At 41.5% G+C, this 27,666-nt stretch overlaps 2 protein-coding genes across 2 annotated transcripts in view; one reads left to right on the top strand and one right to left on the bottom strand.

Annotated features, from left to right (window-relative positions):
• The window catches only part of LOC146556997 (general transcription factor IIF subunit 2-like), a 65,626-nt gene extending 45,441 nt beyond the window's left edge, over positions 1–20,185 (top strand). Inside the window, exons 5-8 of the mRNA XM_085249936.1 lie at positions 13,134–13,215; positions 14,882–14,981; positions 16,869–17,012; positions 18,930–20,185. Of these exons, the coding sequence (XP_085106062.1) occupies positions 13,134–13,215; positions 14,882–14,981; positions 16,869–17,012; positions 18,930–19,058 (455 nt within the window). The 3' untranslated portion in view covers positions 19,059–20,185. The remainder of the gene's footprint in view (positions 1–13,133; positions 13,216–14,881; positions 14,982–16,868; positions 17,013–18,929) is intronic.
• Positions 20,186–20,995: 810 nt separating this feature from the next.
• tpt1 (tumor protein, translationally-controlled 1) lies at positions 20,996–26,552 on the bottom strand. The gene is made up of 6 exons (XM_085249937.1): positions 26,397–26,552; positions 25,704–25,777; positions 22,790–22,974; positions 22,595–22,700; positions 21,687–21,803; positions 20,996–21,477 (listed from the first exon to the last, which is right to left on the bottom strand). The coding sequence occupies exons 1-6, from the start codon at positions 26,422–26,424 to the stop codon at positions 21,475–21,477; spliced, it is 513 nt and encodes a 170-aa protein (XP_085106063.1). The 5' UTR covers positions 26,425–26,552; the 3' UTR covers positions 20,996–21,474.
• Positions 26,553–27,666: the final 1,114 nt, after the last annotated feature.

Below are 27,666 nucleotides of genomic sequence, written 5' to 3'. Positions count from 1 at the left end.
AACCTTGACGTTTAATGAAGCCACTGTCCAGACATATTACTCTATATTGATAATATATTTATTTTTATGGAATATCTTAAATATCTTACCTACAATGACATTGAAGTTTGGCCTAAATGCACAAACACCTTTTTGGATTTCAGTAAAGTGTCCAGGTTTAACGATATTTTGCATATCATATAGCTGCTATAGTAAATTTATTTGTAACACTTAAATGAGAGTAACACTTCTATATGATGATAGTAACATTTCTGGAAACATTTGAGTTTTGGATCTCTGTTAACTGCAGTGCTTTTCTTTATTGTGCAGTGTTTTTTGTATTTTTTTTAAGCATTGATTTGCTTGTGTGTCTTTTTTTCCCAAGCTACAGTGCTCTGCTTTACGTACATACACTTGTACTGATGAAATTAAGAGAGAGACTAAAGTAGGATGAATTATGATACAGTTTGCATTGTTCTTCATGATGTTACTCTCCAGTTTTTAGAACAAACATATTTTCCTGCATCTCAACTATATAAAAGAAACTGTGCTGCTACATGTTTTTTATTTTTATTTTTATTTTTATTTTTTTACAACTCCCATGTCTGCACTGCTTTCCACTGCACTATATTGTGGCTCTGACTGCGGCACTTTTAGATGGTATTTTTTGTTATTATGATATCAATCATGCTTAACTGTCCAAAAAACTGAACACAGTCACTTTGCTATACATACAATACAATTTAAAAGCAACCCAAAGCAATAGATCTGTCACTACTGCTACTTGGAAAATCATGGAGGCTGTAATAGTGCAGAGTGCAGAGCTGGGTTAGGCCACACGTTTTCACTGACACTGAAAAAGAAAAAGAAAAAAACAAAACGCTCATAATAACCTTTCAACAAATTTTTTATTCAGATGGCATGAGAGGGAATTAGACAGTTATACTGGCTTTAGCTAATCTAGTCTGTGACAAGAGACTTCGGCTAATCAAAACCCTTTTAGGTTATCTGTATGAAAAGGAACGGTCTACACAGAAGGTAAGACTTTGCAGAGGACTTGAACCTGGGATAACAGGGTTGGAGTCTTGTGCAAAGCCAAAACTGAGGATTGCCTAATGCTTGCTTTACAGCATAGCTCTTTGTGCACCTTCCCAAAAACAAAAGTACAAGTCACAAAGACATAGACCTCAACAAATGTGACTGGTATGTTTGGAAGTTATATAGAAGGACTGGTACGGTGTCTGCGCTAAACACCAAACAGACTGAGACTCGACAACAAGATAAAAGGAACATGGAGAAAGCGTGATAACTGAAACAAGGAATATAATACGCACAATAGGGTTGGGCGATATGTAAAAATTTTCCAACCGGGAATCGTCAGTCGAACAATGTGTGATATATTCGCGCATGTGCAGACTTTTTGATGGGCGGGGCAATGTAATCATGGGCGGGGCAATGTAATCATGCATTTTTTTTCTTACGTATTCTTTTTTTTCCTGACTTGTATTTTCCTCCGTTTTAAATAATTTCCCCCAGGGATCAATAAAGTATTTTGATTCTGATTCTGATGCATGGACTGATTTGCGCGTTTACAACACAGAAGAAGTACAAACGGGGACGAACTAATTAAAAATAAATAAATAAATAAAAAAACGCTATCAGCATTAATGCAGCTTAAACGCGGTCATCACAATTAAGATATTTTTAACAGTCTCAACCCATCTGGAGCGCAGAATGAACAAAATTTGGACAAACTGCTGATATGTGTTGACAGAGAAGCCAAGAAAGGGCCATTTTTGTACATTTCTGCCTACTGCGGCTTTAATTGAACCATTTCCAGTTGAGATCTGATCTGCTGCTGCACTACATCACCCCTGTGTTTACGTCTTCTTAGTTCATGATTGTAAATGAAGTGGGTAAAACGTTAGTTACGTGTTATAAGGAAATCCAGCACACGAAGGTATAAAAGTAAGCAGTGCACAAGTCTAGAAGAAATCAGCTGATTTTCACATGACCATACATCGATTGTAGATTCACACCTTATACTTCCATCTCCACTTCATCTTATCACCTACAGCTGGCTCTAGAAAACCATGTGTATGCGCGTGTGTGCGTTCTCACTGCGCCATCTGTCTTTATGAACATCAGTTTGTGTGTGAAATTATTCAAATTGTGCTTTTTTTCTGAATACTCGTGTGCCTACAAACGGTTCCTGAGAGCAAAAACTAGTGTAAACCCATGAAGATCACAGTTGGCAATATATCCAGGAGGTCACCGGGCTTCAATCCCATCCCAGCTGAGGTCGGAGGAGAGGAAAGAATGCTGTTTTTGAGCAGAAATGAAATTATAATAATAAAACAGAACCGGGGTCACCTGAAGAGCCTGGAGCACAGTAACAAAAGCTGCTTATGCAATGGGTTAGATCTTGTGTTTGTAAGAGCAAAATCTTTTTGTAGCTGCCGAATGAAGCTTGAGGTCAATAAACGTTGAAAAAAAATAAAAATTAAATGGATGCGCTGTTAGGCGAGAAGAGAAAGCATCCGTGCCTGATGAATTTCTTTGACGTATTTATTGCTCTGATTCTATATGCAGGCTTTCTGCATGTTAGTGAAACAGATGAGAACAGATGGAGAGACGGTGTTGGTGGATGAAGGTCTAGTGGGCGGAAAGCTGTTTGTTGTTTTAACATTAGGAAGGTCACAGCTTTGAGGAAAGGGCCTCGGAGCAGATGGAGGTAAGAGATGAGCATGAGGGGGTGGACGAGTGACCTCCTCGCGCTTGTGTCTCTCGTCCTCTGCCGTCTTCACTCGGACACTTTTCGCTTCTCTGCTCTTACAGAATTAGCTAAATGTAATGGCATTAAATGTATTTACACATCTGGATTATAGCTGATACAGGTCTTGACTTCTCCGTGGCCTATTTATTTTCTTTTTTCCGTCATTTATTAGTAATTATTCAGCTGTTTAATGCTTTAGTTGTTGAATCAGACATGGCCTCGTATTCTTAAAAGCTTTGCTCAGATCTCAGTAAATTTTAAATTATCATGCCGCTCTTTAATCAGCTAATTTACTTAATCTCCTGGCTTCTTTTGTATTAAGTGGTGCTAATATTATGAATAGATTGAACTGCAGTAAATGGGTGGGCTTTTTATTAAGAGGGAAAATATGCCAATGTTCTTGGCACTTTGCATTTTTGTCTGCTCGCCTAAATCACTGTGGGCACCACCACTGTGTACAGTAATTGTTAGCTCTGCTGTTCTGTGATAAAATGATTGGTGGTCATAAAAATATTACCCTTGAACAATTGCCTCGCTGGAGCTTCTTTTGTCAGCTTTCTTTTGTCTTGGTTGCACTTTCAAACGTGAGGACATATTGAAGAAGTCTGTTTGATTAATAACGATTGGGCGCATTGGAAAAAGCAAACCCTGAAGACCGCTGAATATATTGAAATGTGCTGCAATTAGAGTCAGCGTGTGCGCTGATGGTCTTTGTTCCCAATCTGTTATCTGGCAGAGCTTCATCTGTGAGAAGAGAAAATGTATTTTGAATAGATCTGTATGAAATAAAAGAACAAGGGTGCGTGAAGCAGTGGGCTAAAAGCAGAGGGAGGGATTTTCTTTGGGGGGGGGAACACATTGTCTGATATAAATTTCCAGTTCGAGTGTTTGTCTTCAAACAAAGAGATAAAAATGCAAAATAAAAATGGAAGAAAGGGTCCTTGAATTTGGTAAAGCTGTTATAAAAGAAAAAAAAAATCATTAACAGAAAAAGTGCTGCTTTTAAAAGCCAGCCTGATTGAAGACATGACCGGGCTGTGATGCAGATGTGCTCAGCGGACGTCAGCTCTGATGTGGAAACACCTGAAGCGCTTTCTATTTTTATTGTAATAATTATGCAACTTACGATGTATTTGGCCTTTTTAAGCTGCAGGAACTCGGCACCCAACACAATATGTCTTTGGATGACATCACTGTCAGCGGCTGCGCGCATACCTTTTCCTTTTGGGGATCGGACTGTGCCGTCTGTATTCAGGATGGTGTTGTAAGTCGGCGTTAGGTTATCTTTGTTAAATTCAGGCCTCTGTAATTTATAGTATGACATGATGGGCAGGCAGAGAGGAAGTGCGAGTGTTACGCAACAATGTGGGAGACGAGTGATTCCAGCTAAAACCTGAAAAAGAGTGAAGTGCATCTGGACATTTGTCTCTGCCACTGTTTTCTTCACATGTAAGAGACGCTGAACCGGAAAAGCGCTTTACTGGTCTTGAGTGCACTTTGCAGAGTGAGACTGCGACCTTGAATATATAGAAAGAGTAAGGAGGAGTCCAGCAGCATGTGGTATGACCCCCCACAGAGCCCCGATGGCAACATCAGTGAGTCAGTCTGGGATTACATAAAGAGGCAGGAGGCACTTAAAAAGAAAAGTTTTTTTAGTTTCCTGGACTTTATCTGAAGCCAGTTGATTTAAAGTCTCACTTTCAACTCTTTGAACACTGTAAAACACAGCAGAAAGTTACAAAAGTACAGTTTACTCAACTCAGTCTGAGAAAGTGTCTTGATATAATCTTAAATATCCAGCTAAGGAAATCCATAAAAGCTGAGATGTTTCTCCCACTGAAAACGCTACGCCCAGACGAACAGAATCAACTTCTTGGGATCAGTCCGAGATTGTCCTTATCCCCCCAAAAACACCACCAAATTCTTATTTTAACCAACAGTGTAATGCTTTAAAATGAACCACCCTCTAGTGATGATGTGGAAAAAGTCACTGGTGGAATCACCATCTATAGTAGGGTGGGCGATAAAGCCTCAAAATTATTTTATGATTATTACATTTGCGATATATAAATTATACTGAAAATCATTTTATCTGTGACTGCAGTTCGCAGGCAGCAGCAAAATTAAATAAAGGCCATTTTCCACCCTTCTTTTCCAATCAGCTGTTGTCAGTGATGACACACTGCCTCAAAGTGTGAATCTACTGCCACAAGCTCCCAAGACCAAGCATTATAGTACAGTAGCAGTGACACAGCGTTTGTCGAATGTAAGCACTCTGGTTTTATCTGGTGTAAAATTATAAAATAACTGCTGAACACTTTAGTTTAACAGTAACTAAAGTAACATTACAGAAGCTGAACAGTAATGTCATTAATAAAACTGAAAAATATCTTTTTCACTGGGTTTTTGCATGTTGGGTGGAGCTTTTTAATTTTTACCACTGTGTAACCACATCAGTAACTTTTGTCCTTCCTGTCGTATGGACTCGTATTTCCTCCTCGCAGCCATTATACCCCTGTTGCCAACTGTAATCTTTCTGGGTTTACGTTAGTTTTAGCTCTCAGAGCAGTTGATAGCTGTAGTTGTCTTTGGTGTTGCAGTTTTCTCCTGTGCAGTACCATCTAATCTCATAGAGTCATGCATGTACCTTTCCGTTCTGCCACCTGAGCTACAATAAGTCTATGTCATGGTTGTGTCTGTGGGTTAAATGAATCTAATGTACAGGATCACGCAGGTGGTCTCAGAATCTCATCTCTGCTTTTCACGGATGATGTGGTTCTGTTGGCGTCATCGGGTAGTGGCCTCCAGCTCGCACTGGAACGGTTCGCAGCCATGGTTCTCAGCCAGAAAAGGGTGATCCACTCTGGGTCGGGGACGAGTTCCTGCCCCAAGTGGAGGAGTTTAAGTATCTTGGGGTCTTGTTCACGAGTGACTGGAGAAGGGAGCCGGAGATCGACAGACGAATTGGTGCTGTGGCTGCAGTGATGCGGACGCTGCACCGGTCCATTGTGATGAAGAGAGAGATGAGCGTAAAAGCGAAGCTCTCGATTTACCGGTCGATCTACATCCCTGCCCTCACCTATGGTCACTAGTAGTGACCGAAAGAACAGGATAGTGGATACAAGCCATGGAAATGAGCTTCCTCCGAAGGGTGGCTGGAGACCCCTTAAGAGATAGGGTGACAAGTTCAGACATCTGGGAGGGACTCAGAGTAGAGCCACTGCTGCTCCATATCAAAAGGAGCCAGTTGAGGTGGTTCGGGCATCTGACAAGGATGCCTCCTGGGCGAGGTGTTCCTGGCATGTCCCACCGGGAGGAGGGCCCGGGGCATGCTGAAGAGATTAAATCTCTCAGCTGGCCTGGGAACGCCTTGGTGTTTTCCCGGACAAGCTGGGTGAAGTGGCTGAGGAGAGGGAGGTCTGGGCTTCTCTGCTACCCCCACGACCTGGGCCCGGATAAGCGGAAGAAGATGGATGGATGGAGGATCATGCAATGCTGCTGATGTCCAATTGCTCACAAAGATCAAATACAAATAAGGGAGATGGGAGTCATGTGCAAAATCAAACTAAAGCGGAAGAAGACTAAAAACCCACCTCACATTGGGCTGTCTGATTCAGGCTTCTGTTCTAAACCAGTGTTGGTAAGCTTAAATTATAAATCCAAACCTGATAACAGGACTGCCACAGCCAGTCAGCACACGCTCAGGATGAATCAGAGAGGAGAGGGCTGGTTGATTAGTTTTTGCTAGCATACAGAGGCATGCACAGCCTGATTCTGAAAACATCACACGATTTTACCCTTGGAGATTCTTTAGCCATCTTCTGTGTTAGACAATGTTGATTTAAAAAAACAAAACAAGTCATCCGACAATAACGATCACAATTTCAGCTGCTTTATTCAAGCATCCTCACCTGGAGATTTGCTTCATTCACATGTGTTTTATTCCTCAGGAATCCTAATATGGAAAAGGAAAATAAAAAGCATGACAAAGAGAGAATCTGTTCACGTCGGTGTGGTTGTGTTATGTTATATTCATGATTTCATTGATATGGTTGAGTAACAGCCATGACATGTCTGTATCACTGAAGAGTAATGAGGCCCTGTGAATGATATGTGCGTGGGAGAATTAAAATATCGATCGTCTGTTGAAGGTGTGGACCACAATATTCATGTAGTGCTTGAGTTTTATAGTAAAGCCGTTGTGCAGGAGTCTGCAGCTCGTCTCAAGTGTTCCTCCCACACAGACGCCTGAAGCTACATTTGATGTGGTCAGTCATCATCCCATCCTGGTCCTCTCGCTCTCTCTCTGCTGTTCATGCTGTTCATGTTTACAAAGGCGCTTCTCTGCTACAATCAGTGTCCTTTCGGGCCTCGGAAAGAGGAAACTGGAAGACTTGAATGGCAGGAGGAAAACAATCCGCTTGTCCTTGAATCTGTTTGACCTCAACTACTTCATAACGGGGATGAAGGCGAAGGATGCTCAGCGGCGCGGTGCTTGTGTGCACACGTTTCTCATGTGTGGGTGTGTTTTTAGGCGTGTTGCTCTGGCACTCACTGGCCAATAATTGCACATAATTGCATCCATTAGTGGGGGAAAAAAAGATGAACATTAGTGAGAAATCTCTGACACCTTAGTGTTTGTCCCCTCAAGATTTAAAAAACGGACTCTTGGCGGGCAGTTGATGAAATGTTGTGTGACACATAATGTCAGGTGGTGGTGTGATGGTTACTATGGTGACTGTGGCGTTGCATCTGCTTTTTGTTCAGCTTTGGTCATCACTGAATACGTAAACATATATACATACATGCATGCATACATGCAGTCACTTATCTTGCAGACAAGGGCTCCATTGTTGAATATAAAAAAGGTTTTTGTTTTTTTTCTTTCTTTTTAAACACAAGCGAGCCGCAGCACTGAGTGACATGTTCAGCCTCTGTGATCTACAAAGTGCAAATTTATCCACTGCTTATAATAGTCCCCAACAAATTCACTGTTTCCACCTGTTTTCCCTGTTTTCTAAAATGGAAACTACACGACTAAACAAAATGTAAATAATTAAAGGACTGCTTTTTAATCAGAGTGTAGCATCAAGTAATTTAAACTTCTTGAATATTGATCTGGTCAGTTACGTAACAGAGGAGGTTGTTAATCAGTTTCAGCTGATTTGCTGGTAATTAAATTGGCAACAATGAGACAACCCCCAAAACACTTCTAAAGGTTGAGGCCACAGACTGATTAGTTTTTCCACTCTGATTTTGCATTTGGCTTGGGTCAGTGTCAGTACTGGTAGCATGAGACAATACCTCTCCCAGCACAGTCTCAAGAGCGAGTAGGAGCTCTCAGGAGAACATTACCTTGCCTGTAACATCATTCAGCATGACCGGTTTGGTAGCAGGTCAAGAGTGATTTGGGGAGGGATGTCCATGGAGGGATGCACAGACCTTTACAGGCTAGGCAGTGGCACCCTGACTGCTATTGGTCGAAATCCTTGGATGCACTGTCATACCCTGGGTTTTCTCCCGGTGCACAACGACGTCCGGCCTTATATGGCGAGAGTATCCAGGCAGTTCATAGAGAAGGAATTGATACCTCTGACTGGCCCCCATGCTCACCTGACCTAAATCCAAACGAACACCTCTGGGACATCAGGTTTCAGTCCATGTTTTGCTTTCTGCCACGTGTCCATTTCTCTTTAGAAGGAAGCAGGTTTCCTGGATCACAAAGGAAGCGATTACGTTGTTCTTTGAGAGACGCCTGTCCAACATTGTCATGGACTTATGGCTCAGGTAAAATAAATAACTCAATACAATAATAATAACTTGATGTGGAGAAAAGAAAAGCCTAACAGAATAAAAATATCTGAACACAAACCACAAGAAACACTTGCTGCTGTGTGTTTGCGGCTCTTGTGTTCTGTGCACCACTCTTTGTCGTCTTATTAGCATTAACACACAACCCTGCAAACATGAACAGTGACCAGAGGTCATTAATTGCCTCAACAGTCTAAGTCACGGTGGCAAATTGGCAGCCGCACTCAACGTCACCTTCAGACAAGCAGACAAGAAAACACTGGAGTTCAGATGATAACGTAACAGTAACAATGAAGGACCAACAAAACATAAATGCAATAACTGTCATAGCATCTTAAATTAACAGATTAACATCAACATGAACAGTCCCATGAGTCTTTGCACTAGTCACCCCTCAAGGACCCCTCAAGGCTGCTACAAGATAATAAATTAATTAATTTTGATATTAAATGGTATTAATGTCATTCCAGATATGCTGTTGGAATGATCATAAGCATTGTTTATGCACAAATGCGCACATGTATACAAACTATGAATGAAGCTCACTATCTTCAGTTGCGTTCATGCACAGTGAGAGGTGGAGGCATGCAGTCTCACGCCTGTTATACGGTTCTGCACTCATGTCTATTTGCCTACGCAGAGCCCACACAGAAGGGTATGAAACCTAAGTAGGTGCGCTTGCGTGCAGGCCTCCAAAGACCCAACAGATCAGTATCAACATGGATGACATTGTGTGTAGATCAAACGCTGATTGAAAAGTGAGCCAGAACAGGAAGGGCAGCGACGACATCAGGGATCATCAAAAACAGCAGAGATAGTGGCTCCAATAGATAGTTTTCACTTTTTTTGTACAATCCTATCTGAACCACAATTATATTTGCCTTGTTTCATTGTTTCTTGCACTTTCATAATTAAAACTTAGCACTGAGGTTTCCCTCAGAAGGGTTGAGCTTCATTTTAAATGATTCAATAGCTGTTACTTTGCCACAGCGCTACAGTTTATATCAGCAATAAATGAACTTCTAGAGTTTCTTATTTAATATCCTGTTAAAACTAATGGATATGGACAGTACAGTGTATATATTTGTTAGTGTATGTGGGGTTTTTTTTTTATTCAGTATATAAAATCCTAAAATTTTCAGGCAGCCTAGATTAAAATGTAATTGTGCTTTCATTATGGGTTAGTAGAGCATATGCATGTGCTTTTATGGGCCAACATGCAGAGACATATTTTTTACATTATTTAGTCATTTGGGAGAAGATCGGTAAAACAATAACTGCCTCGCAAGCTATGATATGCACCCTTGTAATAATCTGGACAGGATGCTGCATCTGGGCTAACGCAGATGAGGGAACAAAAGAAGCCGACTGACAGGAGATCCTGCTGCACCTCCGTCATCAGAAACTGACGTTTCTTTGGATGACGTCCAAGAGGGAAAGACGTCTATGCCGGGGACCGTTTCTTTGCATTATGCCCCCGTTTCAAGTAGGAGGGACTGAAACAAAAAGGAAAAATGTACAGGGTGCAGATGGATATGAGAGGGTTGGTGTGTAGCCATCAAGGATTTACAGGATTTACCACCTCAAAAATAAGAAGAGCCTGTTAAAATAAGTTTGACAGCTTGTCTCTCCACTGCACAGGTCACTCAGGCCTATCAGGCTATTCATTATGAATGCCTCGCCAACTATTAACTATTTGCTGGCCTCTGCAGCTCCCTGTAGACTCGCTCTTTCTGTTTACCCTTAGAGCATCTTCGTCTTTCTGCTGGTTTTGTTAAATGATGAGTGTAAAATGTAGTGGCTTTTTGGACCTTTTTGCGCGTCCGGCTACAAACGATGCCAACAATGCACAATAGCGAGAGCCGCTGCCAATCTGACGCCAACGCTCACCAACTGGACTCCGGCATTTCCTGAACGTTCAGAAAAAAAGAAAACAGAAAACTGCTCCCGATAATGATTGGAGAGGAGCAGAAGAGGCATCAAACGGTTCAGCAACAAGGTTGTGGGTTGGGCAGTTGGATAATTGGCTAAAGCACCTAATGAAAGAACAGCTTGAAAATAAATCTAACAAAAGAAAAACCTTTGTGCAGGGTGAATGACAAACGGCAGGAAATGTCAAGCTGCGAGTTCTGGCTGGACTATAAGTATGTTCACTTGATGCTTTATGCTAGTTGAAATGTGTGAAAGTGAAACTCTCTGGATGTGATCAAATAAAAGTCCCTTGCATCTAAACGTACGCATAAAGATACAGCAGCTTGTCCGTTTCCAGTCTTATGAGCGAATCCAGTAATTATGCAGTTTGGTGCACTTGTTTAAAAGAGACAGCTACACTTGATAAACGAGCTACGTAGTTTATTCAGTGCACTCAGCTATTTGTAGCGCTCCACTGACAGCAATTACGGCTACGAGCATGTTTGAGGCTCCTTCTAGCAGCAGCAGCGCACACCTGGCTTTTGAAGCACTTGTGCTCGTTGCGTATTGTCTCCTGCTGTGACAGATTGGATTGGAAAGTGTTGGTAAATTGCGGTCTGTGTCTAAACTGATGTGCAGCTGGGTTCAGGTGCTTTGTGGCGATAGAAGACATTCAGAGGTGTATCACAAATCTCAGAAAGTGTATTTTGGGAGAAATTAACGTAATGCGCTCCCAAAAAAAAGAGTCTGACTAACTTTAATGCTGATGATTGAATTTTGAACAGATTACAGCAAGTATATCTAAACGTTTTAACTGCCCTCTCCAACTGTTTCCTGTACTCTCCCTGTGAGAGGTGCTGAAACGAGTATAAAGAGATGCAAAATGACCACAACAAGTATCTTTTTTAAAAAATTGTGTTTTGTGTCTCCTTGTTAAAGCCATGGGTTTGGCTCTTATGTTGGAAAAGCTCCTAATCGGTCCAGGTTGGGCCCTACTCGAGTCTCAATGGTACCACCGACGAATGCACACTGACGTTTTTAGAAACACAGTGAGCTTTAGTTTCTGAAAACCAGGGGGCACCACAGCCCCCACATTAAATGACCTTCAATGAGGAATCCTCAAAAAGCTTTTATGCACGGGGGTAGTGAGAGTGGGCGTGCAGGCTGGTTGTTTTTGTTGCTTGAAAATGCAGGTAAACACTCAGTGTGAATAATTGTGAATCTTCAGAGTAGAAAAGGACGTGGTGTGGAGCAAAAAGGTGTGATCTGCTGTCATCATAGACTGTCACATCCGTGTAACGGCCTTTAATTATCGCGTTCAATTTCACTGTCGCAGTCTCCCTCATCATCATCTTCATCTGCCCTTTCCATTTATCCCCCACTCAAGACTTCATCTTCTGCTGTCTGCTGTCAGTCACGTTGAGAGAGTTCAATGTAGCCTTTTACATATGGCACAGTCTCGTCCCTTAGCTTTACTCTGTACAAGATCCAGCTTTAACAATCATCTACAAGGCTACATGATGTGACTATTTAGGAGTGAGGTTAATAATAACTAATGATTAAATGCAGGGTGGACAAACACATGCATAAACACTCAGTGCAACATTAATGGGAAAAGATTTTTGAATCAGATGAAGAACGTGGGCTGTGGTCTTGTTCTGTGACCGAGTGAGGAAAACCCTGCCAGGTAACATCAAACAAGCCCAAGATTTGAGGTTTTGCAGACAGGAGACCGTGACATGATGTTAACTTGTCAGCTATTTTGAACGTACATGGTCGCGATGGAATGAGGCCTAGCAACCGCCTGTGGCTAGACTGTTTGCGTTCAAAGTTTTTGAACATGTTGTTTTCAACTCCGAGACACAACATTTACTTCAAAGGTGAGCCGTCTCCATTTCTGCTTTCCATCGTGCTTTTTCAAGGTTTGCTACTCCTCAGCTAGTAGTTTGTTAGCAGTCTGCAAACACACAATCTGCTAGCAACCAAAGCAATCACCAGGAAGTTTCTTCTGCAGCAACATCTGATATCAGCTGATATCAACCAACATTAAGGAACCACTACCGACCAGTCGGGGAATACATGTTTCCCTAGCAACTGGTGGCTGTATCCTGTCCCATATGGTGGACATCTCACGAGCAATGTACTCATGATGTCAGAAAACCTCAGTATAAAAAGCAAATAAAAATTAAGTTAGAAAGCAAGCATCTACAGCAGTCTGAAGTCTGAACTTCTAACAGAGATTATTCATGAATACCTCATTAAGTGAAACTTGCCCATTTTTTTAAAGTATCTAAAATGCAACAGTTTAGATATATAAGATAGAAAATAAGGAAATGCATTGCAAGTCCACTTCAAATAGGCTGAAGGTAGGAATGTGTGCATTCACCCAAGTTCTCAAGAGGTTAAAAACAGTTTCTGGTAGTTACTTGTAAACTGATTCTTCCAAATGTGCACTAAAGATACCTGCAGTTCAATAAGTGTGTGTGTGTGTGTGTGTGTGTGTGTGTGTGTGTGTGTGTGTGTGTGTGTGTGTGTGTGTGTGTGTGTTGTTTGAGTTACACATCAATAAAATGTGGATAACAAAGACTTCCCTCCACTTACAGAATCTGTGTGTCTGAATCATGATTAAGCAGTTGAGTCACCGTCTTTGTTGTAGATGAAATCAGTCTGGAGGGGATGGTGGTGCACCGAGCCGAATGCAGACCAGTCGTCACTGACAGCTACATGAAGCTGAAGAAGTGAGTGAACGCTGAAATTTCTCTTCCAAATGCTGCAGTTTGAAAGCTGTTAAATTCATCTTGCTTGAGATGATGTAATCCCCAAAACTTAAACGTTACAGTGGTTCTTATTGCAGTTGATTAGAATAATATACAGACGGAAAAGAGAGTTAGGAACTCTATCGAGGAGGTAGATGTATCATTGTCACATTCTACAACCAAGAGATGCCTTCATGCATGGAAATACAGAGAGTTTGCAGCAAGGCACAACAAGCTGGTTACACTCAAGAAGTCCAAATTAGACTTTGCCAGAAAACATCTAAAAATGAAGTTCTGGGAAGAAAAAGATATTTTAGAGGTGCACTGGTAACAAAGTATGACATTTGGAGAGCATCAAACACAAATGTACATCAAACACACAAAGCAGTAAGGGTTTTATTTGTTGTTTTGGAAGCGTGCTGTTGAATTTGCTTCTTTCACCCCTGAAAAGCACGAAATCTATTCAAGTGTTGTGAATCAATTCCAGCGTGAGTAGACAAGTTGGCAGCGTGCTGACAGGATCACGACTGCAACTGTTAATTTGTGTACACTAAACACTTGAGTCCACTCAGGCTGGTTTTTTTTTGGGGGGGGGGGGTTAAATTTTTTTATTTCCAAACTGGTTTCTGTCTCCTCTTCATTGGATTATGCTATTCCAGCCAGAGTTGGAGGATGGCATTGCTATAGCAACAGCATCACTGTGGCAGATGCACTGCTACAATCCAACCGAAGGCAAACACAAAACACAGCAGTGTGTGAGACGCTTCCTCTGTCGACCATCAAATCAGCGAGGCACATTAGAACTAACAAAAAGCACCTTGAAAGCTGAAGTGCAAAAAAGCAGTCTTACGTCCTCTGTCCCTAACATGGCCGGTGTGTGTTCGTAACAAAGCTGAGATCCTCCTTAAACATTACAGGACGGCAGTATTTATCTAACACAGAGCACGGAGCGAACTTAGATCTGTCTGATTTGTACTTCGACACAAACTTGAGAAGAAAATTCTTCACTTTTGGATCCAGTTTTTTAATCTCCCAGTTGGACAGCAGCTGACAAATGGCCCTCCATCATTTCAGGCTACAGGATAATGAAGGACATTATGTTGTCATGGTGGCGTCTGTGTGTGTGGACACAATTCAAGAATAGTTTCGCTACATTTTCAAATGATTATATGAAGCTCTTTGCCACCTTTTCCGGTACATTAGTGAACATATTCAATCGAATAAATGTATGCATTAGATCCAATTTGATCATTATTGGGTTTATTTATAAATGGGGAGGACAATCGGCTTCACTAATGGCAGCACTGAAGCAGGAGTGCTTGTGGCCAATATCAGTTATCACAGTGATTATGGCAGGACATCAGGGAGGCAGAGTGCTTTGCTGTTTGATTTGATGGTCGAACTTTAATAAAAAAAAATGTGAGTCAAGATTAATGAAAGTCAAAAAAATAAATAAATAGAAAGCAGGATATCTTCAAGCAAAGCAGCTGCCATTACTTGTTTGCTTAGCTCAAGCCCAAGGTTATGACAGTTGTGTTTTGTGCCAACAGGCCAATCTGTCAGCTGAGATCACATTAGACGTTAGAGCACAGATGATAGAGGAAACTTTCTCTCTCTCTCAGTGTGTGTGTGTGTGTGTGTGTGTCAGATTGCAGATTAAAGAGTCCATCAAGCCTCAGCGTTTGTCACAGCAGCTGGAGAGAGCCGTCACCACCATTTTCAAGCCTGTGGCCAACCATGATTTCAATGTGAGAAGTAATATCAGCAGTCCTTGTATGCATGTGTCTGTAACTAGTTTGACTCATTGTATCACCTGTTTGACAAAAAAAAAAGAAATTGAATATCAACATTTATATGTGAGTTTTAATTTGTATTACTGTTTGCTGCTCACAGTAGCTGGGCAAGGAAAAAATACCACTGTTGATGTAGAAGTCTTAAAAACTCATGGATCTAATAGGATACACTTGGCATTGTAGGGTAAAAAAAAAAAAGCTGTTGTGCTGACGTAATGTTGCCACCTGCAAGGTCGTCTTTCATAAAGTAACTTAAAAGTCTCTCTCAACCAGAAGGAATCACATCAAACTTCAGACGGCACAGTTTGAAATGTATTAATGACCCAGCCTTCATCACTTCATCAATCTCTTCATCACACAAGCAGATAATACTTTTCTTTGTGTTTTCTTTAATGCATTTTGATCTTCTAATGGTTCGCTTGCTGAACTTGATTCTCCATCAGCACCTTTACTTTTCAGTATTAAGTTCTTTCCCAGCTAAAGATGAGATATAAGATGAGTTCAGGATTAAAAATAGATTAGAAATGGAGGGAACTTTTTTTGTTTGTTTTTTAATTCCTCAGCTTTGTTGCATTTGTTCAGTTCCATCTTAAAATATAAATATTTCATGGAAATTTTTAACTAAATTACTAAAAAAAACCAGCTAAAAATGCATTTTATAAAAGTGCATCTTATCGCATTCTTTTACAGGATTAAGGGGAATTCTTTTAAATTATATTTTTATCTATTATAAGTTTTGGAAATTTTACAGGAGCTGTTTGTATCCAGTTGTGGCTCTTTCACGTGTTAGGTGACTGTCTTAACCGCTACGATGTGCTAAAAAAGGTTAAATAGTTCAGTTAAATTTTTTTTTTAAATAAACAAGACTTCTCGTTTCCCACCTGCAGTACCTTTATGGCCCACCAGGAGGTTGCAGCCCACACTTTGCGAATCAAAACCCACATATATATGTAGTTTTTGTAATGTAACCTCTTGAAGGGAATAATTATGGTATGAAAGGTATTTTACCTTCTGTAGGTCACAATTTTATTAATATTTTAAACTAACAGGTTTATATATTGACTTGGCGTCTTTGGTCTACAGCAATTTCATAGACTGTACATAAAAGATGGACATCCATTGGCTTGTGATGTCCATTTGAGTGTTTTGATCATAACCATTTAACCTTGATGGGTGAAACTTGGATCACAGCATTTCAACAAAGCATACTCCGCTTTATTGGTTAAATTAGAAGATTTTACTGGAAGAAAATCATTCTATATTAAGGAAAATTTAATGAGCAACAAAGACTTAATAAAACCTTGTTTAAGGTTTTAAGATTATTTCTTCAGGTCAAGTGACCAGTCAGGTCATTTCCTCATACTTATTTTTGCAGCTAAAAAAGTCGCAGTTTGAAAGAATGCAAGTTTAAGGTCCACTTTTGCATTTTTCAGATACAGCCGCTAGACCCATCTGTGATCTGTATTTTCTGTGGTCTTCCAGGTTAATTGCCTCTGGCTCATTTTCCCCTTTGGTGGGGTTAATTTGTGGGGATATGACCTCAGAACCTGTTCCAAGATAACAACAAAGCGCTTCCAGGTTTAGGTCCTAGACTTTGGCGTTCAGTAATGCATTTTGGTTCAGTTTGAATTCTATGTGAAAACTGAACAAGCCAAGGGGGGAATGCAACAAGTGTGCCATCAGTTGCTGATTCAAATCAGGAGAAAACAGTCAGTGCACAATTTTTGGTGTTTAAATCCAACTGAAATGAGTTTAGTTGTCTTTAGTCTGGCTATATTATATAGCATTTTAACTGTCATTAATGTTACTGTCATCAGTTTTAATACTGAGTTTGGGTCTAAGATGGAGTATGAGAAGAAAAAGAAGACTGAAGGGAAGATGGTGAGAGCTGAACGTCAGCTCGTGTTGGACATGCTCTTCTCGGCCTTCGAGAAACACCAGTATTACAACATTAAGGCGCTGGTGGACATCACCAAACAACCTGTGGTGAGCAGCGTGCACGCACACAAACCCATGTGAAACAGGTAACATGTACACACACTCAAACATGCACACATGCAACAGCATCACTGTAAAAAGCATAAAAAAAACCAATACACCTGCCCACTATCCACCTTGCTTTGTTAAATTTGAACAAATCGCCCACGGTGTGACGTTCATGCCTGTTCACACTATCTGTTGTGGCTGAAATTTGGGCCAACGTGTGCACACGCACACATGGCATGAATCGATACAGTGCAGTGGATTCATTCCAGCTCGCAGTGAACAGAAATGTGTAGGTGCTGATGAGACCTTTAGGTCCTCCTCTCCCTCTGATTGCATCTGATTGCATAACCAGTGGCTGAGTAGGAGTCAAACGCCCCAATACACTCCACACCATCATTTCTCTCCTAAAGCACTTGGCTAGCACTCAAATTAACTGAACTAAAGTAACCGAAATGCCCATTATGAAAAGTCTTGAAGCACATTACGGTTATTCATCAGTTGGCGGCCGCATCTTTACAAGCTCAACAGAGACACCTGCTGGTCATTGCAGAGGATTGTCTGATCTACCAAAGAGTAGCCCCTGCTTGCGAGTTCATGCCTGCTGATTAAACCAAAAGTCAATGTTAGCGCATGATTTAAAGTAAGAAGAAACAGCTTTTTGGCCACTTGTTTCAAATAATGAGTCCGTGTATGTACTTTTTTGATATGATCCTTAAATAAGTTTGTTACAATTGCAACAGTATGCTACAGGTGCTTTTGAAAAAAGAAATAAGGAAAAGCATATCAGGTCCACTCTAACCCTCTGACAGCTAAACCAGGGTTGTTGTTGTGCCTAAAGGGGAATATTTGCTCACTGCACTTGTCTTTGTAGCTGGTGGATGATTATTAGGGTTATCCAGTTGCCTAGGTAACCTACTACCGTATTTGCCACCCTGTCACATGTCAATCAGTGGCAGTTTTCCTGAAGACACTTCAGTCGCTTACCTCGAAGTTCAGAAAAGTTTAACTCGGGACCCACAAACTGCAGCTATTTCTGTTCTGTTGTCAGTTGAAGTTGCTGATGCCATTGACTTTTTGTGGTTTCTAGTTTCTGCTGTTTGCTTCCTGCGTGAACGCCCCTGAACCAAAAAATGGATTATACCTAACCTTAGACTAACTACTTCTACCAGTGGAGCTCTTTTTAGTACTCTGGGAATATACTTGATCCATAACTGAGGGGAAAAAAAGGACACCAGAAGCCAGAAATCTCATATTCTTATAGCATAGAGTGATTGTGGAAACAGATCAGTGATTTATTAGACCCCACAATATTTCCCCTGTGGATCTCAGGGGAAATTTTCTAAACAGTGGTCACCACCATAGTGGCTCGAGTCCATCATGAGGAGATCGAGAGACACGCTCTCTCTCATATGCGCTGGGTTTCCTCACAGTTCAACAGCTCACCTGGGAGGGGCCATAGACACGTGTCTAAATCGCCTGAGCTGACTTCTTTGGGTGCGAAGGAGTTGTGGCTCTTCTCTGAGCCATTTGTGAGCTCCACACCCCTGTATGTGGGACGGCCCTCCTGTGGAACCACAACATGCAGGAAGAGGCACGTGGATTTGGAGTATTGTGGATCAGGCAGCAGACAAAGGCAGGGAGTCAATCACCAGCTCCCAGTAGTGTCATATACTAATAACTGGTACTTAAAGATAAATATGAGGCCAGTACCGGTTTAGCAACTGGTTTAGAACAAGCACAGGAGAAAGTGGGTGTGAACTGAAAAATGAAGGCATACTTTTGTCTTTGTGTGGGTTAAAGTAACAAGGTGCAAATGTTTGCTCTTTGTGCTCAGTTAGTTACAAATTGTCCACAAAATCATGCAACACATCTGTTTAAATGCACCATGTTTCAAGCTGCGTCTTGTGTCTGGCACAGACCTACCTGAAAGAAATCATGAGGGAAATCGGCACATACAACAGCAAAGGCGTTCACAAAAGCACCTGGGAACTGAAGCCGGAGTACCGACACTACCAATCTGACGAGGAGGAGATGCAGACCACCTAGGCCGAGCCAGAGTCCTATTAAGTATCTTCTGGGCCTCAAATTTGCAACAAATTTGTTTTTTTTCCAGTAATTTTGTTTTATGTTGACAGAATTATGGGGAGAAAAAGCTTTGGGTGCACTCAAACATAACTAATATGGCACGATGGTGTAAAATCATTATTTTTGTGGTAGGATAAATTTTTGTGTGTATTCAAAGAAAGAAATAAACGTCCTCTGCTGAGGAAAACAAAGATTAAGGGGCAAACTGGCTCGAAACTTCTAGTAATGCTGCCTCTTTCTAGGAGTGTTACTATGGCAACTATGAACAGCCTTAAACTATGGTTACAATGAATCACACCAGCTGCTGCTGCTGGTCTGACTGCACCCCAGCTATTAAATGTGTGTCAGCGGGTCTCATTCCCATTAGTTTCGAGTGAGATCAGTAGTGAGCGCAACTTTCTTTTTTTCCTTTTTTCCTTTTTTTTTTTTTAAAGCCATGCATTTCGGTTTTTGTAATTAACAAAAGTATTAACTCTTCTGTAACCAGCTTATTTTTTTCAAAATGTGATCTCATCTTCACACAAGTCACAAGTATAGACAAACACAGTCTTTAATAGAATTGTCTTTTACCTCTTTTATTTTCCCCCAACAGTACAGTGCAAAGCAGTTCTGCTTTGGTTGCTTTTGAGAAGTAGCCCACATTTCAAAAGGTTTGAGATCCTTTGAAAATGCCACATAACAGCAGTTGGGGTAACATCCATGGGGAAGAAGAAAAAAAAAACGTGTTTACGAATCCTTTGTGGATTTCTTCTGATAACCTCTCTCTTAGCTCTCAGCCTGGCAGCTTTGTGGTACCATGACAGTGCCAACTCTACATTAAGAGCTGCTAGTGTGTTGGTGTAGAAGAGTAGAGAAGAGCTAAGTTACAGTCCTGAGCCCAGACACCCGTCAGAGAGAACAGACTTCCCCTGCTTATACCCTCAGTCTCCTTTAATTCACTGCCCACAGGTTGTGGGTGAGGATAGGAATGAAGATGTCAATTAACAGCTCTGCTTTCACACTTACTGCATCATCAAAAACAAAAACATGGGTGCAGTTTGTTTTAGAAATGAAGCCTATGTATTAGTCTTAAATATGCATTCTGTATGAAGGCCACTAGATGGTGATAGCTGTGATTGCAGACATTACAAATCCTATAGAAGTCTACAGGAAAACAACCTTTTCTTGTCAAACCTTGCAACAAGTGTCGGTTTATTTTAAGGTTATCTAGTTGTTGAGACTAAAGACCACCTTAGATAAACTAACAAATACATTTGATGTCTGTGCTGTCCTAACGACCAGTTCGACAGTTGGCTACACACGTTTCTTTGTACTGCAGTCCTTGAGCAGTGGATTAAACTGCAGATCACTAGGCTGCTCTGAATCACTACTGTAAAACTATGGACGATCAAAATGAATTAAGTCATTGATATTTTATTACTAACATTTAATGTCACTAACTAATTTTGGCACTTGATGCCCTCCATATCACCTTCACACATTTAACACCAATCTCATCAGTAAATTGCATTCATCATACACCTGACCTTGGGTCAATAGCCGCAAGCACTTTAGTTCACTCCTGAACAACCTCCGTACTACCAGCTCTAGTCATCCTAATTTGTGTTTATTCATTACTTTGTATGGCAACATTTTTTCTTGAATTTCGCTTTTATACATGAAGCTTACACATTACATTGCCAGCAGCTACTGGCTGTGACTGTTCTGCACTTCACAAATATCTGAGAATCAAAAAGGTGAAAGAGAAAACCCAAGGACGACTGCACATGAGATCAGTTTGTCAACGCTACAAAAGCATCTTTTCAAGCAATTCAAAAAGGATATTCTGAAATCCAACCTACAAAACTGCCTGTTTGCAGCACCAGAAGTGAAGGTTGACACAGAAATGAAATGGAAAGTTGTGGTACTCGTTTTTATTCATTTTCAAATTAAACCATAAGTCTTTTTTTGTAGATGGAATCTTATTTAATGCAACCACAAACCCAAACTCAAAGGGGTCTGGTGATGCCAACCTGTATGGATTGTTGCTAAAACAGTATGCAGACAGAAGGAAAACAAACGTCTTCTTTCAGCCAGTCAGAGCTTTGCTCGCTGTCCAAGCCTTTTTGTTTCAATCACAAAAACTGGGCCAATCCTGGGACAAAAATCAAACACTGCAAAAGCCAAAAAAGTAAAGGTTAAAAACTGTATTTGGTGACTAATCATGTTTGATTCACCCCCCAGGTTTGGGAGCGGTTCTGTGGGCCGTAATGTGAATATTTAAGAAATTGGACAATGTTTCTGTTCAGGCATGATGCAAGGTAGTGCTCCTCCAGTCTGCTTTGTAGGCCATTTTGGAAGCAGCAGTCAGGTGAACAGCAGATGTAATTCCAGGTAGTTACTGTTTGAAAGAGAGAGGAACAGTGTGTGGTTATTAAATTTAACAATCTACACCCAAGTGGACAGCAGGCATGATTTTACAAACACGGAACATTCATTTAGAAATCCAGACTGAATTAGTGTGTGTACTGTGGCATACGGATGTTCTCCAGCAGAAACACTTTGTAGCTTGAGAAATGTATCAAGTCTTTCCCACTTCATAGCACTTACGCATTTTTCGATCTCCAGGCCATCTTTGAAGAAAAGCATGAATGGTGTGATGCCATCCTCACGGTAGTCCAGCAGACCAACCATGCCCTCTGGGTTCATGGACTCTCCTGTGAAAAACTGCAAGCAAACAGCAACCATTAGACCTTCCTCAGTCGTACAGAAAATCTTTAATTAAAAAAAAAAGTTCAGATTACAAAGATTTGCAACTCTTAAACCCATAATTTATTCACAGTAGAACACAGAAAATGCCACATTTTTTAAAACTAATAAAATTAATTTCAAATTTGGCAGCTTTGCTTGAATTTGATGGCAGGGGAAAGTCTCCACATCACCCTCGTTTCATTAACAAGCTTCGGGATGCTGGCTGTCAGCCACAGATCAACATGCCAAAGAACTGACATGTTTATTTCAAACAAGCAAGCTGGTTAAACTTGTCTTTTTGACACTACTTAACAGTAGCACCCAGTCTAGATGTCAAGTATTCACACTACGTTATCACACAGTCTATAAAGCTACAAACTGACAAATGATAGAGGCAAATCCACCTCCAGGATGGATTAGCAATCCATTAGCAATTGATGATGACTCCCAAAAGAAAAACCTGTCAGCTGAGATTCTCCCATACACTGAATTCTCCTGGTGCCAACATGGTTATTGCCAGTTTTCAGAGCTTCAGCTGCATGATTTAACTCAAGTGTTGTATAGACACACACTCAGAAAGTGACATGCAGGCCTTCCTACAAGACTTGAAAATGTCACTCAAACTCCACCCATTGTCTACACTCCTCACCCTTCCCGTTGGCTTTTAAGGGTTTCCAAAAATTACTGTAGTTACTGTATTCGCAAGGCAAAACTTTATATTTAGTGTGAACACGGTTTAAAATGCCATTTCATCTCTGTATAGCTACCTGGTAGTTCTTGATGTTCCCCAAGATTTTCTTGACTTCTGGTTGGATGTCAGCCATAAAGCTCTCCACTCTATCTGGTTTGGTCTCTTGCAGCTTGGCTTTAACACTAGACATGCAAACAGACACGTTCATTTAACAGAGCCGAAGATCATTCAAAACCAGAACTCCTTCTCACTGGCACATCAAGCTACTCACGCCTTCACATAATCCTTAATGTAAGTCATGTACTGCTTCTTGTCAAAGCCCGTCTCCTGCAGTTTGTGGTTCAGGACGATGTCGACACCGGAGATTGTGGAAGACTCGTTGCCCTCGGTTGCTTCCTCGGCAGAAGCGTTGGCTGCAATTAGAGAATCATCAAACCCTTCTGTCCTGGTGACGGTCTGTAGTTGAGGAGAGGAAGAAAAAAGAAAAAACAATTATTACTGGTGCATCATAGCAAGGGCAATAGTAAATGATTGGGAAAAACCAATAGATCAGTTGGCCTCCAATTCAGTATTTTTGAGCCATTTAAAAATGTATACCGTATTTTCACGACCATAAGGCGCACTTAAAAGTCTTAGATTTTCTTCAAAAAGTACGGCGCGCCCTATAGCGCAGTGCGCCCTGTGTGTTGTAATGAGGACGTAGTAGATAACACAATGAGAACGCTAAAGGGTGAAGTGTGGCCGAGTTGGAGGAAAGACTCGAGCGGTGGATCATCGAGCAAAGAACGAGCGGGAGAAGCGTTTCGACGGTCACCATTCGGCTAAAAGCAGTTTCACTTTCACTTTTTATGAAACTGTGCCATTTTTCCATCCGGACCAGGACTACGGTAGCGCAGCAACTTCCAGCGGATTATAAGGAAAAGCTGGCCATCTTCCGCTCCTACTGCAGCAAACACATCGGCGACAAAAACATCCAGCCCAGCCACATCACAAACATGGACGAGGTCCCGCTCACTTTTGACATCCCGGTGAGTCACACTGTGGAGAAGAAGGGGACCAGCACGGTAGCGATACGCACAACGGGGTATGAAAAGTCTTCTTTCACTGTTGTGCTTGGCTGCCATGCTAATGGACAGAAACTGCCGCCTATGGTGATTTTTAAGCGAAAGACTTTGCCTAAAGAGAAGTTTCCAGCAGGAATCATCATTAAGGCAAATGAAAAGGGCTGGATGGATGAGGAAATGATGAAAGAGTGGCTGAGGGAGGTGTATGTAAGGAGACCAGGTGGTTTTTTTCCACGCATCACCATCGCTCTTAATCTGTGACTCTATGCGTGCCCATCTCACAGCCGATGTGAAAAAACTAGTGAAACAAATGCACTGTGAGCTTGCTGTCATTCCGGGAGGCCTGACAAAGGAGCTCCAACCGCTGGGCATCGGTGTGAACCGCCCGTTCAAAGTAAGGCTGCGAGCGGCCTGGGAGCGATGGATGACCGATGGAGACCACAGTTTCACCAAGAGTGGAAGGCAGCGCCGGGCGAGTTACGCCACAATTTGCCAATGGATTGTAGATGCTTGGGCTAACATGTCTGCTGGCACTGTTGTTCGAGCTTTCGCAAAAGCCGGCATCATTTCCGAGCAGCCGCACGGCACGGAAAGTGACTCTGACAGTGAAGAAAGTGAACTTGGCATGTTTGATGGAGATTTAGCGCAGCTGTTCAATTCAGACACAGAGGATGAGGACTTCAATGGGTTTGATTGATGATAAAAATGTGAGTACCAAACTCAGTTTTGCTCCTGCTTTATTTTTAAATACGCACACTTGTATGCTTGTGTGTTGTTGATGATGACGACGATTACCGGTAATAGAAATGTGAGTAAGGTACCGAACTCAGGTTTGCTCCCGCTTTATTTTTAAATACGCATACGGTACTTGTATGCGCCCTATGATCCAGTGCGCCTTATGTGTGTGTTAAATACAGTAATGGCACACATAACTGAGACTGCGCCTTTTAGTACAGTGCATCTTATGGTCGTGAAAATACGGTAACTAACAAGAACAGCCGGCTGACTTAAATGTTGTAGCCCGCAACAGTTTCCCAACCTCTTCGAATTACGTCTTTTTGTTTAAACCTAAAAATGTTACTTTTTATTAACTTAAAAACAAAGCTTTAAGTATTTGCCTGGTAACTATATCACCAAGTTTCTTTGACTAATTTTAAAGTATGCTTAAAGACAAACACCAAGCTAACATGATACTTCAAACTGTTCTAGCATTTAAAATTTTTTTTGTCCGATTCTGAGGCAGGTTAAGGACCTTGTAGTTACGCTATTGGAGACCTGCAACTATGAGTCATCTTCAGTCATAGTCAATATGACGTCATGGAAGTACAGCCAGAAATCACATGACTCACTCCAAAAAACATCTACCAATCTACTTTAAACATAGGTAGTGGCCCATCCCGAATAATAATACCAAAGCTGTGAGAAAAATTACAAAACTGGGGAATAAATTTAAAAAGAGCGTACGCATTATTTGTTAATTACCATATGATCGTGTCCCGGTGTTTTAGATGCAAGCTCAGCCAAGATAGAAACAAATAAAATGCTAGTACCTTTATTTTTTCCCCCACCCCCCTTTGTGGTCAGCTTTCCCCACCCCCATTTTCTCTTTTTGGGTGTGTGTGTTGGTATTTGTCCCTCAAATTCCAATTGCTTTGTACATATATCCATTCCAATAGTTTCAGCAGTCTCCTTCCAGTAATTAGCTGTTTCTATGTTACATTAATACGATGATTATTATTCCTTAGATTGAGATAATGATGGCTACTCTCTCAGTAATGAACTCAAAAACTGGTTAAAAAGTAGCCAGAAGCCACTCACAGAAGGAATGGACAATACTGAAAAGGCCAACACAGCAGTCTTGGGCTGTATTGATCTAATGTGTTGTTACATTTCTAGTGAGGTCTGCGTCAGATAACGGTGTAATTTCCCACCAAAGCATAAATCCCTAATAAGGGAGCAGCTTAAAGCAGCTACTTATTCTCTGAGGTTTTATTAAAACAACTTAGTTTTGGGTGTATCCCAACTACACTTTAAATTTCGCTGCAAAGCAGCAATGAACAAGCTGTTGGAAAAGGGTGAAACTGGCTAAATCCTCCGTTGAACATGTGGTTTCGAACTCACCTTTCCTTCAACCTCAAAGAAGATCCCGTTTTCACTTTCTTTGACTTTAAAGGCATCTGAGAACATCTCATCACCTGTAGAAGGAAAAGGGAGGAAGGAACATATTACAACACTCCAAGCTAACATCATCATTTAAAAGAACAGAAACAGCAGCAGCAGAGGCTAAAAAGTTATCCACAATTCAAGGCTGAATCTTATGCGATTAAAATAAAATGTAAGGCGTAGTGGCGGGGAAACACCAACAATGGCAAGTCTAGAAAAATCTGCCGGACAAAAATAAAACTGCAGCAGAGGGGGGGATGCTGAAAGGCCACATTCACCACGTTACTTTACCATGACGAACCCCAACAGTAATAGTCCCAACCCCCGGCAACTACCAAGCTACCTCACCGGTGACTGAGCCGGTGCTCTTTTAGACTTTTATAAAACTTTAATTGAGCCGAAGTGTGGGCAAAGCTAAAAGCTAACCGGCCACAATCACCGGCTAGCCTAACAGGGTGGCTAACTCCACATACTCTTCTGATTGAGTTAGCATCTGGCTAGCTAGCGCTAACTTCCGAACCATGACAACACGAGTTAGCTCGTTAGTGTGACCAACTCTCACCTATAACATCACAACAAACGTGAAATAACACACGCGACCGTCACGCTACCCGGTCAGCGTGAAAGAAGACATGTAAAAACGTCACTCACCGCTGATAAGGTCCCTGTAGATGATCATTTTGCTGCTTCGGTGTTAATTCTTCCCAGAGACAGAGAGCAGGCCAACCGCCCAAACAGCACGGGAGAGGAAAAAGACCGATCAGGCCGCGAGGCGCTACATTTACATCCTGCTGACGTCACTGTGGGTCGGCTCCTGCTCCGGGTTCTGCTGCCACTTGTGGGTGCAGTGGTCAGACGTGGTACTACAGCTATTCTGAACTAGGAAATTCTGGATCATCACAGCACAAAAGGAGCAGCTTGTAGAATCTGTTGTATGATCTTCTGAGGCCCTTTCTTTGAGATTGTTCCCCATGTCACAACCTCCATGGTGCACAAATTCGCATTTCAAGAATCATCTTTACACAATCATTGAATAAGATATCAGTCGGCAATCGCCCCCAGGAGTCATTAGTTGCTGGGGAAAGATGTGTGTTCCCTGACCAGTTTACAAGTTGTTCCTTGGGAAAATTAAGGGGTGCTGCAGCAAAAGCCTTTAGATTTCTTTGGTTGTTAGCAGTTCCTGGTGTAGCTTGCATGAAAGACACCAACCTGAGGAATTACAAGGAGGTTTTTGGTGTAGTACCATATTTGTTGCAGCCAGTTTTAACTAGCAATTGGCAGCAAACTACAACCATAGTTTTCAGGGGGGTTGCTTGTCTCTAGGCCTGTGTCACTGGGGCTTTATGTTTTGTGCATGACAGATTACAAAAATGCCCAAACTTCTTTTTAATGCTGCAATTATCTGAATAGCTTTATGGCTTAACTCAACACTCAACCATTGAGTCTAGAGTGGATCTTTTATATACAGGCTGTAGACAATTCCAGGCCCCGAGTCCTGCAGGTTTTAGATCTCACCTTGGGTCAACACACCTGAATCACATTAGTTCGTTACCAGGCCTCTGGAGAACTTCAGGACATGGTGAGGAGCTAATTTAGCCATTTAAATCAGCTGCGTTGGTTCAATGACATCTAAAACCTGAAGGGACACAGACCCTCGAGGCCTGGAGTTGCCCACCCCTGCTGTAGACAACTTAATGCAACTACTCGCTTTAAGGTTATCTTACTTTAAGCTCTGAATTAAAAATACCATTGGTAATGGAAAGAAAGAGTGCAAGTTTCCAGTTTCCAAATAGTTTGATGCTCATCCACGTTGTCACATTAAATACCTGAATGCAAAATCTTTTAAGTGGTGAAATAAAGTCGATAGAAGTCTAAAAATACCCAGAGTGAACCTGCAAACTGTATCAGAGCAAAATTAAGT

This window comes from Mchenga conophoros, linkage group LG16, assembly GCF_057382185.1.
Source record: "Mchenga conophoros isolate Kocher_MC1m ecotype Shallow Benthic linkage group LG16, M_conophoros_male_GT1.1, whole genome shotgun sequence".
NCBI lineage: Eukaryota > Metazoa > Chordata > Actinopteri > Cichliformes > Cichlidae > Mchenga > Mchenga conophoros.
This window is presented reverse-complemented; position numbering and strand designations above follow the sequence as displayed.